Genomic DNA, 16,687 nt, shown 5'->3' on the forward strand with positions numbered 1-16,687 from the left:
TGCGGGAGGCAGTGGAAGACAGAAGTGCCTGGCGTGCTCTGGTCCAGGGGGTCACAAAGAGTCGGACACGACTAAACAACAACAACAACAAAACCACCAACCTGGATTAAAAGAGGATTAGACAAATCCAGATTCATGGAGGAGAGGGCAATCGACTACAACTAGCCACAGTGGCTGTTCTCAATCTCCGTGTCTGGAGGAAGCAATGCTTTCTGAATATCAGTTGCGAGGAACCTCAAGAGAGGAGAATTGTCTTGTGCTCAGATACTGCCTGATGGTTTCCCACAGGCACCTGGTTTAGCCACTTTGAGAACGGGATGCTGGAGTAGATGGGTCACAGGCCTGATCCAGCAGGGCTTTTCTTACGTCCCTTTTTTACGGCGTTCCTGTCCCACATATTTCTCTGGGGAGCTCGAGGTGGCATACGTGGCTCCCCCCCTCCTCATTTAATCCCCGCAACAACCCTGTGAGGTAGGTTAGGCTGGGAAGCAAGCAGCGAGTGGCACAAAGTTCAACCCAGTGAGTTTCATGGCGGAATAGGGTTTCGAACCCAGGACTCGCAGGTCCTAGAGTGACACTCACCACACTGTCTTCCAGTCAAATGCTCCACTTTCTCTGCTTTTCTAGTATTCATTGCTGTCTGCCTGTGTGCCAAATTTGGTGGCGGGTCTTCTCCCCTCCCTCCCCCCTTTTAGGCAGAAACTTTTTTAGGGGTCAGGAGGTCTTGGAATATACGGTATTCACTTTTTTTTTTAGCTTTTACGTGCCTTAGCTCTTTTGGGGTACCCTTTGGCTGTGTACATACCATACATTTAAAGCACATAACTTCCAGTGCCCACCCACCCCAAAATCCTTGGAACTGTAATTTCTTAAAGGCGCTGGGAGATGTAGCTCTGTGGGGGGAGGGGGGCATACTACAGTTCCCAGGATTCTTTTTGGGGGTGAATCCGTGCTTTGAAATTGTTATGTACTGAATTTCTCACCCTGGCCAGCAGGGGGATACTGTAGATAGTTATGCAAATGAAGGATCGAAAGTGACGTTCAGTGATTGGATAGTTTTAGAAAGTTGCTACAGTAATGTTGTACTGGAGCTCTATATAAGCAGGCTGACTGAGCCCTTCAGTTCAGAACAAAATAAAAAAATTCCTTCCAGTAGCATCTTAAAGAAGTGTGCATGCACACGAAAGCTCATACCTAGAACTAACTTAGTTGGTCTTTAAGGTGCTACTGGAAGGAATTTTTTTATTTTGTTTTGACTATGGCAGACCAACACGGCTACCTATCTGTAACCCTTCAGTTCAGTTCAGTTCTGTTCTGGCCTCTGAATAAACAAGAGCTGTTTGAAGAATCGCTGTGTCGTCTGATATGTTCACCCACAACTTAACTGAAATGTCCTTTAAATGCAAGCCCCAGCATTTTGAGGGAGCTATATACAGATAATCCTGTTTTCAGACTGTTTTGTAATAATTGGGGTGTCCCAGACTATCTGTCTGCCAAGATTCAATTTACTAGGTGATGTTCGAAGCTCCTTGATAATCCTGGAGTCTGCATGATGCCTGTTCCCAGGTGCCTGTTCTCCCTACTTCAGATCTGTTATATAAGCCGGTTCCTGACCTTCCAGTGTGGGGCAGTGGTTAGAGTTCAAGGCGAAGACTGGGAGGATCCGAGTTCGAATCAGCCACGAAGCTCATGGAGTGAGCTTGGGCCATTCGCTATCTCTCACCCAAATTTCTTCCACTTGGGTTGTTCTGTGGGTAGAAATGGTGCGGCTGAAATGGTGCAGCCCCCTCCCCCAAGACATGCGCAGATCAGTGACTGGCAAACCTTGCAACAATCTTGCAAACGACAACCTTGCAATGTCGGCCAGAATCATGAGTTGCGTCGTGCTGGAGAGGGGCGGGTGGAGGCTGTGTAAATAATTATTTTGGCTACTGCAACAGTGTCTGTGGCAGAGGTGAGACTCAAAAGAGCTGAATCTCTAGGGGGCTGGATTAAGGGGGAAACAGACCTCTTCTCAGTCTTCCCTCTGTAACTGTCTCAAAGGTTCCTAAGCCCCAGACTGTTAGTATTATTAATTAAATTTATATACCGCCTTTCGACAGAAGTTCCCAGGGTGCTTCACCACATAGAACGCAAATGTCACTACACAGCATAATATCAATACAACATAAAGATCAGAACACTTGTATAATTACAATTGTAGTAATAAGATTTACAGAACAAAATACAGATTCCCCTAACGGCAGTGACATTAAAAACACCCTGCTTTATTCGCCATGGCATGTGGCTGTAGAAACTCGGTCGGCATACCTGTTTCAGATCCAGAAAAAGTGAGGAGGTTAAAAGCGCAGTGCCTCTGAGCATGCGCAGGGTGTTTCATGGCCTCCAGCTGGAGCTTAACTCCAACTGTTGCTGGACTCCTGACTCCTCTGAGCCAGCCTGGCCAAGGATGATGGGAGCTGGATTTCAGCAACATCTGGAGGGCCACAGTGTTCCCCACCCCTGTCCTTTACCCGTGTCCCAACCAACCAGGGTTCACAGATTCAGTGCGCTTATGGAGGTGTAAAGCATGAGTTGGGAAGCTTGTGGCCCTCCAGGTATTGGACTTCCAACATCCATCTTCCCTGACTGTTGGCTATACTGGCTGGGTAAGTTCATTTCATATGTGATCCCTGATTGGTTGGGGCATGTGCCTAGGACAGGGGTGGGGAACCTGTGTCCCTCCCAATGTTGCTGAACTACAACTCCCATCCTCCCTGGAACTATTGGTCATGCTGGCTGGGGCTGACAGGGGTTGGAGTCTAAGAATATCTGGAGGTCCATGGTTTCCCCATTAGGGCTGGGTGATATATTGTCCAAAACCAGTTTGAAGTCCATATCAGGATATTGCTTTCATAATTTTGATATGTGAAGCCAGCCAATGCCTCTACATAGCTCTGTTCTTATTTAAGACATCGTGATATATCAGTATATCACAATGTTTAGCCGGTGATAAACTGAGATGTTGAAAACCAGTTATCTCCCAGCCCCACTCTTTGCCTCTACATAGTTTCATCCTTATTCCAGACATTGTGATATGTTGGTATATCATGATGTTTAGCTGGTGATATATTGTGATGTTGAAAACCAGATATCGCCCAGCCCTCCTCCCCACCCTTGCTTTGCACCTCTGCAAGTGCATAATATGGGATCCCTAATTGGTTGGGATATGGGTCTAGGACAGGGGTGTGGTGGGAGGGGAACCCTGCAGCCCTCCCAGCTGTTGCTGAACTTCCAAACATGCATCAGGCTGAGCAGCCAGCATGGCTCAATGGTCACGGGTCGCAGGAGGTGGGAATCCAGCAGCACTTGGAGGCTTTGACAGCCCTGCTTGCGGTGTCAGCACCCGAAGGGTTAATGGCCAGCTGCCTCCATCACACACACTCTCTCTCTCTCACTCACACAGAGCCTCTGGGACTGCTGTTCTCTCCTTGCCCCCTCCCCTTGTACCTTCCACCCCTCCTCTTTCTCTACCCACCACCCTGCCCGCTCCAACCATCAGCCCAGTCGTTCAGAGCTTGTTTTTTTCCATGTTGTATTTTCTACACTTCACTTCCTCAGATGAATAATTAATTGAAGCTTTTTTTGGTCTTTCCGCGTTTGTTTCGCCAGCCTCCTCCCTTCCCACAACTCCCCACCCCCCACCCTTCCCAGCTGGGGCTACTGACAGGCATCTAAACAGCCTCTCTCCCCCCACTCACTTCCAGCCATCCATGCATAGACACAAACACACGACCCACCTTTCTGCAGGCGGGCAGAGGTGAGCAGCCCTTCCCCAACCATGCCTGGTGCACGCCTACGCATGCGTTGGTGGGTGAGCATGCATGCACATTTTGCTGCTCAGTAGCTCTAAGCCCAGGCCTGTGGGGAACCTGTGGCCCTCCCAACTCCCATCAGCCAGCACGGCCAGCAGTTGGAGTTGATGCAGGTTTCCCACAAACATTTGCTTGGCCACAGTGAGGACAGGGTGCTGGGATAGATGGGCCTTTGCTTGATCCAGCAGGGATGCTCATATGGGCGCTGAAGCCCATCAACATCTGGAGGGCGCCAGGTTCCCCACCCCTGTCCTTGACACGTGTCCCAACCAATCAGGGATCACATATGAAATGCACTTTGTTGTTGTTTAGTCATTTAGTCGTGTCCGACTCCTCGTGACCTCCTGGACAAGAGCACGCCAGGCACTCCTGTCTTCCACTGCCTCCCACAGTTTGGTCAAACTCATGTTTGTAGCTTCGAGAACACTGTCCAACCATCTCGCCCTCTGCCGCCCCCTTCTCCTTGTGCCCTCCATCTTTCCCAACAGCAGGGTCTTTTCCAGGGAGTCTTCTCTTCTCATGAGGTGGCCAAAGTATTGGTGCCTCAGCTTCAGGATCTGTCCTTCCAGTGAGCACTCGGGGCTGATTTCCTTCAGAATGGAGAGGTTTGATCTTCTTGCAGTCCATGGGACTCTCAAGAGTCTCCTCCAGCACCATAATTCAAAAATGAAATGCACTTAGAGAGGTATAAAGCAGGGATGGGGAGCCCGTGGCCCTCCAGATGTTCAGGGGACTACCATCAGCCAGCACACCCAATTCAAACAAACAAAGAATTATTGCAATTTTGAAATCAGTGCTTAAAATCCGTGGAAGGCTCAGTCCACCATCTTAATTCAAAATGGTGCCCAGTTGTATCCAAAGAAAGACAAAAACCTGCTGCTTGATCTCAGGAACCATCACGGAAAATCAGGTGGCGATATTGTAAGATATCGTAAATGCAGAACGAACAAACAGTGTTCCAAAAATACAGATTGTTATTGTGGCTTTTGTTGCACCATCTATATACATGGCGCTATACCAAATAAATAAGTAAAGAAGTGAGAGACAGTTCTCTGTCCTGAGGCACTTACAGTCTAGGAAACCTCACAACGGGAGACAGCAGAGGAAGGGGAAATGAATCTGCAATGATTTCTGTTCTGAGGGTTGTTTTCTTTCCATAGTGAACAAGGTCTAGGGCTGGGGTTTCCCAGCTTTTTTAGGCATGTGGATTGCATCTGGATTCCAGGGCCGGGCAATACCTGGTTTTCAACATCATGATGTTTCACCAGCTAAACATCACGATACAGTGGTACCTCAGGTAAAGTACTTAATTCGTTCCGGAGGTCCGTACTTAACCTGAAACTGTTCTTAACCTAAAGTACCACTTTAGCTAATGGGGCCTCCTGCTGCCGCCGTGCCACCAGAGCACGATTTCTGTTCTCATCCTGAAGCAAAGTTCTTAACCCGAGGTAATATTTCTGGGTTAGCAGAGTCTGTAACCTGAAGCAAATGTAACCCGAGGTACCACTGTATACAGATATGTCCCGATGTCTGAAATAAAGATGGAGCCATGTAGAAATGTTGGCTGGCTTCACGGTTTTTCCCACATTGTGATTTTTGCATAGTGCACGCACACCCCATGATTCACAAAATATTGCCAGGTCAAAAATTACATCACAACTATACCCCCGCCTAAGTTATGTTCTGATGTGATTAAAAACACACACTCACACTCACAGAACCAAGAATGGATTTTTATGTTCTAATAAGTGGCAGGGGCTATGGAGGTAGATAAGTACAAAGTCAGCTCTCCACATCTGACGGTTGCCGAAGGCGGATTGCAGATTCCACCTCTCTGCTTTCTGAGCCTCTAAATGTCTGCCTCGACTTATCCCACGGTTGTCACTCATCCAGAGAGGGAGAAGAAGTAAAGCACTGCGTAAGGCAGGTGGGGGAAGCTTTGGCCATCACAGATGTTGCGGAAATATAGCTCCCATCATCATGCTGTTTTCAGCTGTCGGGAGTTGTAGTTCAGTAGCATCTTCTTGACACTTGTCCCAACCAGTCAGAGATCACATACATTTAGAGCAGTGTTTCTCAAACTAGGGTCCCCAGGTGTTGTTGGACTACAACTCCCATCATCTCTAGCTACCGGGACCAGTGGTCAGGAAGGATGGGAATTGTAGTCCAAAAACAGCTGGGGACCCAAGTTTGAGAAACACTGATTTAGAGGAAAGGCCACAGCTCAGTGGTGGAGCACCTGCTCTGTGTGCAGAACGTCCCAGATCCCAGCGTTTTCCAGGCTGAGAATTCAAACCCGAGAGAGTTGCTGCCGGTCAGTGTTGCCAGTACTGAGTCAGACAGGCCAATGGCTCTGACTCTGTATCAGGCAGCTTCCTCTGTTCCCCTTCAAACCAGCTCTCTATTTTGAACAGGGAGGACTAAGATTTTACATTAAGAACCTGCCCTCTGCCCTCTTTCCTGCTGAGTGACCTGACACTCAAATACAAGGGTGGGAGCACCCTTGAGTCCTTGCACTGTGAAAAAGAAAAACTCCCTCCTCCCTTTCATACAACGCTGTCTAAGGAGTGTGATAATGAGATGGTTTTTCTAAAGGGGCGTGCCAGGCAGTGATAATTCCGCGAATAGAGAGGAAATTCATTCCAAAGGTTGCTACTCATCTCAGCAGACATGGCCCTGGCGTTTCTCGGGCAGGGCACCAGCCTGGAAGGAGAGGCAGAATAGAAGGAGAATAAAGCTCATTTAAGCCAGGAAGGGAAGGCACCTTTTGGACCTGGGGTAGGGACCCTCCAGGCAACTTGGTTTGGCCCTTGAAACTGTCCACAATGGCAAACTGTCAACACACTCCTGGGCTGACCTGAAGTCTCCAGGTTTGCCTCACTCCCCTCCAGGTGGCAGGGAGAGGGTTTGAATCTCCAGGTGGGCAAGAGTGCCTTTAATGATTATTTCTTATCAAGAAGACTATGCGTGGAGCTGGCAAGCTTGGGTTGCAAATTGTTGCATAGACTCTTGGGGTGGGGTGTCCTGCTCTACTCCGCTCCTTCTTCCCCTCTCCCAATTAACCTCCGTCTCCAGGACTCAGTGGAGGGAGGAAGCACAGAGGAAGAATAATCAGAGCCCTCCACAATACTTCACCAGGGGCCACCCCTAGGTCTCAGGTTTGGGCTCTGAAATCTCAGGGTCTGGGATACTCCTGGCTTGGCCATCCTTGCCCACAAGCTGCCCCCTGTGTTTTTGCCTGGCTGGCTTCTGAGCATGCCTCTTGCTTCTAAGGATGGTGGTTAGAGAAGTGGGGGGTTGAGCACATGCGTAGAAACCAGCCTGCTGAAAGGTGGTAGCATTGGCCTTTGTTGTTCCGCCCACTTTTGCCCCTGGCTCCTCCCACTACAGACCTGTGGCCCCTGGAAGGCTGCCCAGAAGGGAACATGTTGCTGGATTCCATCTCCCAGCAGCCAGCATGGCCAATGGTCAGGGAAGATAGGAGCCATAGACTTCACAGCATTCAGAGGGGGAAAAGGCCCTCATCCTGGGCCTCCTGCCTGGAAGCTACTCTGGTGGCTCTCCGGATATTGTTGGGTTACAGTTCCCATCAGCCCCTGGACAGCACGACCACTGGTCATGGATGATGGCAGTTGTAGTCCAGCAATGTTTTTGGACTCCAGCTTTCATCAACCCCCAAACAGCACAACCAATGGTCAAGACTGACGGCAGTTGTTGTCTTAACAGCATCTAGAGGGCAATAGGGTCCCCCTCCCTGTTCTCCTGCCTAGAAGCTACTCTAGATATCATTGGACTGCAGCTCCCATCTGTCACGATCCGGTCTGCGGGCGATCAAAGTCCCAGCTGAGGACATCGGGACCGGGGGCAAGATGGCGGGGTGGGAGCAGGAACGAGAGTCCAGAAGCCAGGGGTCCGAGGGTCAGGAAGCAGGGAGTCACAAAGTCAAGGGTCCGAGGGTCAAGAAGTAGGGAGTCAGGAAGCCAAGGTCCGAGGATCAGGAAGCAAGAAGCCAAACACAGCGAGGCAGGGAGTGTGTTGCTGTGGCAAAGAGTCAAAGGGAAATGCTGACCCTATATCCCTTCCTGGCTCTTGCCACCAGGTGCAGTGAGTTACCAAGCAGCCTCACCTGTGCGGCCGCACCTTGCCTCTCCAAAACAAACTTAGGAAGGCCCCAGTCCTGCGAAGCCCTACTGGTCATAGGGCCTGGCTCCCGCACGCACTCCTGACACCATCAACCCCCAGGCAGCACAGCCGCTGGTCAGGGACGATGGGCATTGTAGTCCTGAGACATCCAGAGGGCCACAGATTTCCCCTGCTTCAGGGAAGTGGCCTGTGCTTTGTTGCTTTGCCAAGCAGAAGGGAAGGGTGGAGTCACCCTGGCACAGTGTTCCTTTCTCAGTCCCAGGCCAGCATTCGCACCTTGGCCCAGGACCTGGGGCGACATTCCTGACGCGCCTGAGTCGCAGCCATGGCCACAGCCCCAGACATGTTCAGGCAAGGGCTGGGCCCTGCCGGCTGGCGTTGATTTTCTCCCCAGTGGGCGGGAAGGTGTTGTCTGCCTCCCAGGTTTTTTGGGGATCACAGGGAGGCCTCCCCAGTTTGCCGCATGAGACCACAGTAGCCAGGGGGGAGGTGGTGGTGGTGGAGAGTTTCAAACCTGCAGATTCTCTGCCATTGAGGACCCGGCCAACTCCATACTCCGGAGTCCATTCCAGGACATTCTTTGCTGGTTGCTTAACAGGATAGGTGCCAAGCAAACCACACCCTCTCCCCTGGAAGCTGTGGTTCCTGATCTCAGAACACAGGGAGGCCGGCTGCCATTCCATGAGGAAGGAAGGGAAACAGCGCTCTGCACCACCTCAGAGGCACCTTTCTCTTCTCATTATCCCTTCCCCCCGGCATAGAAACTACGTAGTTCTGCAGCTGAGTATGGTGGTTTGTCCCCCCACCTCTCAGGATGAAGCCTGCTCCTAGTTCTGTTTGGGGGATGGCTGGAGAGTGGGGAGATAAAAGACAACCTCTAGCTTTCTTCCAGATGTTCGCCACCTGGCAACAATTATTTCCTAAACTGTAGAGTTTGCCAGGGGCCGAGGGGGGCCTTCTCGCTCCAGCCGGGAAATTGTTGCCCTATAAACCTGACTTTCCTTCCACTTCCCAGATGTCCGGTGGCTGCTGATGGCAAGGCCCTCTGCCCATGCTCAGAGGCTGCGTCCCCGCTGGATTTCCCCACATACTGAGCGCTGCAAAGTTGTGGCATTCAAAGGCACCTTTTAAACCTTTGCAGATAAGGTGCACTCAGAGGCCCTTTCCTTCCCCTATTTCCACGGAATTAAAAATATTATTGGTTTTTAACATCAGCCCCTCTCTCATTCACAAGTGAGTCCCAAGGACAAAGCCCCCGGGGAAATGTTGAGGCAAAGGCACTCTGCCCATGCCCAGGGGCCTGTCCCTGTGATTTTTGACTCCGGGCAGAATTCAAAACAGCCTTGGCACAAATGTAATATTTTATATGGGGGAGAAGGAGGAAGGAAAGATGTGTGTTTGAAAGGGATGGGGGTTCTCCAGATGTTCTGCGAGAGGGGGGGGGTTCTTTCAAAAGGGGCGGGGCGTAGTGGCCGGACACGGACACGCCTCCCCCGCCTGTAATCGAAAGCAAAGGGCGCGCCAGGAAAGGGTCCCCCAATAGATGGAGAGACGCGTCGGGCGCGCAGCGTGGGGAGCCCGTGGGAAAGATCGGGCGCGCGCGGCGTGCAGGGAGCGCGCGAGGGGGGCGGTCCCGGGGCCGGAGGCGCGCAAGGAGGAGGGAAGGAGGAGCCTCGGCGGCGCTGGGGGCTCCGGCGGCGAAGAGGAGGAGGAGGGCGGCGGCGGCGGCGGCGGCGGCGGCTCCGATCGCCTTTGGATCTCTTTCTCGCCCTCGCTCTCCGTTCCGGCGGCTTCGCCTCTCGTGCCCGGTCGCGCCTGGCGCTGCGCTGCCCCGGCCGGCGGGATGGCCGCGCTCCTGCTGCTGCTGCCGCCGCTGCCGCCGCCTGCCCCGCCGCTCCTGCTGCTCCTCCCGCTGCTCTGCTTGCTGTGCCACGGCCCCGCCGGCAGCCTCGGCAACCGGCACGCGGTGCATTGGAACAGCTCCAACCCGCAGTGAGTACCGGAGCCGGTGGGGTGGGGGGGTGGGGGGGGGTGGGAGTGGGGTCGCGGGAGAAGGGATGGGGGGACGACGGTGGTCTTTTTTTTTTTAAGGGGGGTTGCTCAAGGAGAAGAGATCGGGCTCCGTTTGCGCCTGTATATCCCTGGACCCCCGGAATTTGCCCCGGCGCGGGAGGCGAAGGGGGGTGTTAGGCAAAGAGGGGTCGGCGGGTGAGGTGGGAGAGGGCGCGCGTGCACTGCATAAGGGGGGGGGAGTGGGTGTCTGGGAGGAGGGGGTGCGCGTGCACGTGGACGGGGCGAGGGCACGTGCGCGGTGGGGATCGGGGTCCGCGCGTCGCCGGAACCTGGGGATGGGGGAGCAGAGATTTCATGGGGGGGGGAGGGAGCGGGGTTGTCTGCTTTTTGTCTGTGCGTCGGGAGAGATCCTGCAGAATAGGAAGCTTCCTCTGCCCCCCCCTTCTCTCCACCCTCTTTCCTTCCTAATCGCCCCCTCCCCCAGTCTGGCGGCTGTCTGGACTGGGACCCCAGTCTCTCTCCTCTCTCTCTCTCGTTCCACCCCGCAACTCACCGGCACCCCCGTCTCTCCTTGCCCGTCTCCGTCCCCCCACCGTCTGTTTCTCCCCTCTAGTTTTTGCAATTTCAGCTTTGCTCCGCTTCTTACCCCCCCCCCCCGCCGCCAAATTCCCCTAAATCCAGGCACCGTGGCCTCCATAGTGAGGTGTGTTTAGAGAGGGGGAGCGGGGCCGTCTGCGCTTTCCGAGCGAGTTTATTTGTTTATTTCCTTGACCGTCGTTTTTTTTTTAAAAGGACAATTTCTCCTTAGTTCAGGGGTTTTTGGGGGGGGGCTCGATCAGATCGCGGTTGAAGGGCAACAGAGTCCTGTGTGTGTGTGTGTGAGAGAGAGAGACAACGTGACCTTTGCACCCCCGTGGGCACTACCAGCACCCAAAACTTGGGTGGCACACACTATTTGGGGGGGGCACGCTCTGCCCTTTTTTTAATATAACCCTCCCGATCGAGATCTCCCCATGCCTGCTGCTACCCCCAGGACTCTCGCCACAGACAGGATGCCCAACCTTGATCTTGTGTGTGTGTGTGGCATGACCTATATATCCGAGCCTAGGTGTGACTCCGTGTGCCAAACCCTCGCCAGCCCTGGCACGGGTTCCCCGGCTGTTTGTGGGGCTGAGCCGCGAGACTGGCAGAGAAGACACACGCCTACCGATCTGTAGGCACGGCAGATGCGGGGGGACGTCGAGCGCCCTGCCCGCCTTGCATCCCCGGAGCACCCCGTGGCACGTGCCCAGGCAGTGCCGGGGCTCCTCTGGGAACTGGGCGAGGTTTTTTCCCCTTCTTCCTCCTCCTCCTCCTAACTGGCTGCTGCTTAGCAAGAAGAGAGGGAAGGCTGTGGGGTGTTTATTGCAAAGAAAAAGGCAAAGTGCCAAGGGAGAATCTGTCTCTCTTGAACATTCATGCAGGGATTTGGAGTGTGTGTGTGTTTGCAGGGACGGAAGCTGCCTGATTGATGCCTAATCATTTCTCACCCCCCACCTATTTTTTTAAAATGCCTCTTTTAAAACCATCCGAGGCAGGCAAGGCCGGTGTTCATCCTAGCATAGCCTTCTCTCGAGTCACAGAGAGACTTGGTGCTTCTAACTCAGTGCGGTCTACACTGGCCGGCAGCAGCTCTTTCAGGCAGGGAGATGCCAGGGATCCAACTTAGGACCACCTGCATGCAAGGACAGAGGCTCCTCCTGCTCAGCTGAGGGCTTTCAGCGTCACCTTTTCACCCTTTCCAAAGGGGCTCACCTGCCTGACCCTTCCTTTTTAAATTTGCCAGGACACCACAAAAGAAACGGGTTGCCTGGATGTGAGTGCTTGGGAACACACACAGAGAGAAGGTGTGTAGTGTGTGTGTGTGTGGGGGGTTTAACCAGGGGGGCTGACAGTGGGGAGCCGCAAGGTTTGAAAGCTGGAGGCATTAAGGGCATTCCTGCTCCATATTTTTTTGTTTTCCCAAGTGGGAGGGATCTGAGAGATATTTATCGCACACACCATCTCTTGATTCTCTTTTGTTTCAGAAGGAGCGTCATTTAGCCAGCTCTATTGACTGCTGGGCTCCGTGTTTACACGCTGGAGATAGATAGCAAGTGAGAGGGGGATTGTACACCCCCCCCCCCAGTTTGCTTAATATGAGTCAGTCAGAGCTGCTTCCACGGGCCTGCCGCTTGTATTTTGAAGTGATGCTGAAGTGTGATGGGGGGCGGTATATAATTTGGCCTATCCCTCTTTATTCATTCATGTGTGGTCCACTTGAATTCCTGGTGGAGTCCTGGTGGCCAGCAATGTTTTTTTCCCTCTCTCTCTCTCTCTCTCTCTCTCTCTCTCTCTCTCTCATGTGGTGGGAGGCTGATTAACCAACAAAGCCACCTGATTTCTTTACAGGGCCCAGGCAGGGCCTGCTGTGTGGCAGCAATCCTTGGCTGAGGAAGACGTGGTTCTCGGCTTGGGTAGGACGCCTACCCCCCTTTTACTTACGTGTGTAGCTCCGGGATCGAACCTCCAACGAGCAGCGGCGTTGATTCCCAAGTGCATTTGGCTTGACCGGTGGCTGCTGGTGCCATGAGTGGCCCAGATCTAGAGACTTGAACAGAAAAGTGTTATTTTGCAAGGTGGGACACCTTGCCGAGTCGCTGTTTCTCTGTGTGATTCCACCCTTCGCTTTTTTAAAAAAATAACCCAATCAATGGGGGCTTTAAGTAATAATCTGGAAATTGTAATGGCCGCCGAACAGAGCCACAGGGAGCCAGATCAATGGGGGAGTTAACAGCGCCTGTGTGTTGCATCTCTAATGCTCTGCCCATGGGGTGAAGCGGAGGAAGGGACATGGCTGCCGTGGGGAGACCAGGGTGGCAGCGTAAGTGGGCGGCGCCAGGCACAGGACCCTAAAAATGGGTGCTGGCATGGCTTGGGAACAGGGTGACCCTCTGGAGGCCCACTCAGGCTAGCGCCTGTTTCCCACTCCCCGGTGGCATATCCATGCCGCTTTGCGTCTGTGGCTTCCATTTTCTCTGGGACTTGGCCGTTAACCGACGCTGGGAAGGACGGGTCGAGCCTGGAGTCCACGTGTGCCCGGCTGTCTGCAAATTTCTCTCCCTCCTGCTCCCCAGTGTCTGTCCGTCCGTCCGTCCTTGGTGCGTCTGGGTCTCACGCCCTCTGTCCGTTCCCTCTCCCGCGCCTCCTTTCTGTGTGCCTCGAGGGAGGACCGTCTCCTTTGAGAATGTCTTCTGAGGCGGAAGCCCAGGCCCCATAAATTGCGCCTCTGAATTGGGCGCTGGCGGGCGCCACACAATGGCGGAGCAGCGGACGCGGGGCCCTTTGCTGGGGGGGGGGACCTCCCCACACACCCAGCCCCCTTCCTCCAGCTAAAAAGCTTTCTAACCTGGCCTGACTTTTAGTGGTTGTGTGTGTGTGTATATGTGTGCATGTGTGTGCGGCGCAGGGGTGGGGGTGGCAGTTGAAGAGAGAGGATGGTTGCTAAGGAGCCGTATCAAGGGCTCAGGTAGATCTGCTCTGCAGAGCCTGACCCACAATGCACTGGGGCTGCCTTGGCGGCAGTGATGGCAGTGGTCACAACGGGCCTAGCTCACCTGGCTTGGCTTATTTCCCGTGAGGCCTCGGCACCCCAAACCAAACCTTTCCCCACTCGGTGCCACGGACTCTTTTTTGGGGGCCTAGCCATTCGATGGTTGCCTTTGCTGGGGTGTTGGGGAAAGGCTTCGGTTTGGCTCCCTTTCCCTTCGGTCTTTACGTCCCCGCCAACCGCGCTGTGGGTGCTGGGCCCCCGCCTTTTGTGGTGAGCCGAGGCGTGTTGTTGGGGGGGCGGGGGGTCCCTGCCGCAGAGCCGAGTTGCCGGCGCGTCGGGGATATTTATGGCGGAGCAGTGCGGCAGTGTTGGTTTCACTGCAGCCGCACGCGCCGTACATAGCCTTGCGCGCCGGGATTTTGGGGATAAATTATCGGTGGAATTGGTCCTTGTGGGGCCCCGGCCACCGGGTGTTTAGACAAGCCATAAACAAACCCCCGCGAGACACCTGTCATAGGGATGAGGTTGCTCTGGAGACATTTTGACCTGACAGCGTTGAAAGCTGTTCCTGCGGCCTTAGGGTGCTGGGCTTTGAGAAAGAGCGCAGTAGCCCTTCTTGGAATGAAGACGAGACGATGCCCCATTTCTTCCACCTCTGAGAAGCTGCTTGCTTTCCCCCATACCCCTGGAGAGACATTAGGGAGCATTTCTTCCCCTCCATACAAAGCTTGTTTGTGTTTATGAATATCCAGTTTTCCTCTCATTCCAACTGCTGCTGAAGCAGGTTGCTCTTATTATCCAGGATCGGGGAGGGAATGAGTTTTTTGACGTCTGCCCTGTCCCCCGCCCCCAAACCCGTTTCATCAATGCAGCGTCTTACACACACACAGAGAGAGAGAGAGAGAGAGAGAACGTGCCCCACTGGTCTATTTCTGCCTGCTTTGACTTATGTGTGCCACTCTCCTCAGGACCACATTTCCTGTAAACCCACAACGAGATGGAGGTTTGCCATTGGTTTTGGAGGCTCCAAGATGGCTTCAACGCTAGGTTTTCGCTCCATCACCCGTCCCATCACCTTTCAGTAACCGGCATGGCCTTAGTGGATTACCCTTAGGTCGAAGAAACGCTTTGCATTTCTGGGAGTTTGATAGGTTTTTAAAAAATAAATAAATAAAAATTGGCTGCAGAGTTCCAAAAGAGCCATGGTTCTTACATTTTTCTAGGCACTTGGGTGAACTGCAGCCTGGGATTTTCCCAGATCGGACATCAACACAACCCGATCCTCTCCTCCAAATATTGTGTTAGACATGAAACTGATGCCACCTGCCTCAGTTTGGTCTCCCATCCCTTTTATTTTTAAGTCTCTCATGCCTGCTCCGAGATTATGGTGGTGGTTGTTATTGTTGTCCTCAGACTCCCTGCAGAAAAGGTGTCCTCCGCTCCCCAAAAATCTCTGGGGTCCACGCCCCTCTTGCTTTTTAAGCAGGTCCCTGTGTCACACTGGTGTGTATCTGTGTGTGTTTTTCCGGACAAGGGCAGATGTGACTGGTGTGCTGATGAGCTGCAGAGCTGCTGATTGGTCCAGGATGGGCGGAGGAAAGGTTGGGAGGTGGTCTTCTTTAGAGGGTCCTGCATACAAAAGCTCCACACATCTCTCAGCCTTATTTCTCAGTCTTCAGACGAGGATCAAACGCTCCCTGCCCCTTTCAAAACAGAGAGCCAACTGGGGTCGGTTGGGGAATAGCTTGAATTAGGAAACCTTTAAACTTCTTACCATTTTCTTTTTAAAAGACAGGCTGGCATGTTATTCATGGAAGGTTTCTAGTCCTCATCCTCTGCAAGCAGGGAACAGTGTTCGAAACATCAATAGTATGGGGGTATGTGGAACACTGGCATTATCTTAACAGGAGGGAGAAGAATACCAGCTTAAATTTTGCCACATTTTAGTGGGTAGACATCTGAGTAAGATTGTGGGCGTGTGTGTGGAAATACCCCCAATATTCTTTATGGGGTTATCTGTGTTTTGCAGCCCTGTTGAGCCAAGCGTGGAGAATCTGTGTCCCACCGGAAGTGTTCAGACTACAACTCCCATCATCCATAACTGTGCTGGAGTGGGATGATGGGAGTTGGAGAGCCACTGATTCTCCATCTTTGGCACAGAGGGATTTTTTGGCGGGTCGGGATATTGCTAGGTCACATTCACAGCTTCCTCCTGTGGAGGAATTTCTACGCAGGAAATTAACACACAAACCGCGGGAAGATTGTTGCAAGCTGTGTTCTCGCATGTGGATTCACATGGCTTGCGCATGTGTGCTGTGTGCTGAGCATTTCAGACCCCATCCTCACCATCCATTTAAAGCACTCTGATACCACTGTGTCCCCCAGATAATCGTGGGAACTGTAGTTTAAGGGCTCTGAGAGTTGTTAGGAGGCACTCCCACATAGAGCTACAATTCCCACAGGTCCCTGGGAAGAAGTTCAATCTGTGGCGTCTTCAGGTAGCCTTGCCTATCTCATGGGCTTGTGGTGGACTGACTACAGCAGGGGAGGGACTCTTTGGCCCTCTGTATGTTGCTGGACTTCAGCTCCCATCTGCCCCATCAAACATTGCCCATGCCCAGTGGTGATGGGAGTTGCAGTTCAGCAACGTATGGGGGACCAAATGTTCCCCTTCTCTGATCTACAGGCTCATACAAGGCCATTTTCCTGGTGGCAACTTGGAATCCCTTCCAGGAGATGATGCAGAGAAGCTACACAAAAGCCGGTTGTCTTCCTTTCAGACCCGCAATTATTTATACATAAAGTTGGGCAGCCAGACCAGCTAGGAAAGGAGATGTTGTGGACTAGGAACTTGTGTGGACGTGCTGGTGAGGCTGGGCTCCTAACCCCATGTGCACACCATGAGGAGGAGCTCCCCGGAGGAAAGGCAGGATTCAGATGTGATGCATATCTCAAACCCACAGCCTGTGTATACAATCACAGCGCTCAACACCCTGCAGCAAGGTTGGGCAAGCTGTGGCCCAGCTAGCCTGGCCGATGCTCAAGGAAGATGGCCAGTAGCCAGGGACAATGGGAGCTGGAGTCCAGCAATGCGGTTCCTCATCCT

The 16,687-nt window shown here is 52.9% G+C and overlaps 1 protein-coding gene and 1 long non-coding RNA gene across 3 annotated transcripts in view; both read left to right on the plus strand.

The window, feature by feature from the left end:
- The first annotated feature begins 9,502 nt into the window (after nt 1-9,502).
- EFNA3 (ephrin A3) overlaps nt 9,503-16,687 on the plus strand; it is a 58,221-nt gene continuing 51,036 nt past the window's right edge. For both annotated transcript variants that reach the window (XM_081841305.1, XM_081841306.1), the window contains exon 1: nt 9,503-9,989. In XM_081841305.1, the coding sequence (XP_081697431.1) occupies nt 9,541-9,989 (449 nt within the window). In that variant the 5' untranslated portion in view covers nt 9,503-9,540. The remainder of the gene's footprint in view (nt 9,990-16,687) is intronic.
- Nucleotides 12,385-14,780, plus strand: LOC309330181. Its single transcript, XR_014151351.1, has 2 exons — nt 12,385-13,851; nt 14,550-14,780. It is a non-coding gene; the product is annotated as an uncharacterized lncRNA (long non-coding RNA).

This window comes from Podarcis erhardii, assembly GCF_964252035.2.
Source record: "Podarcis erhardii genome assembly, chromosome: 15".
Classification (NCBI taxonomy): Eukaryota; Metazoa; Chordata; class Lepidosauria; order Squamata; family Lacertidae; genus Podarcis; species Podarcis erhardii.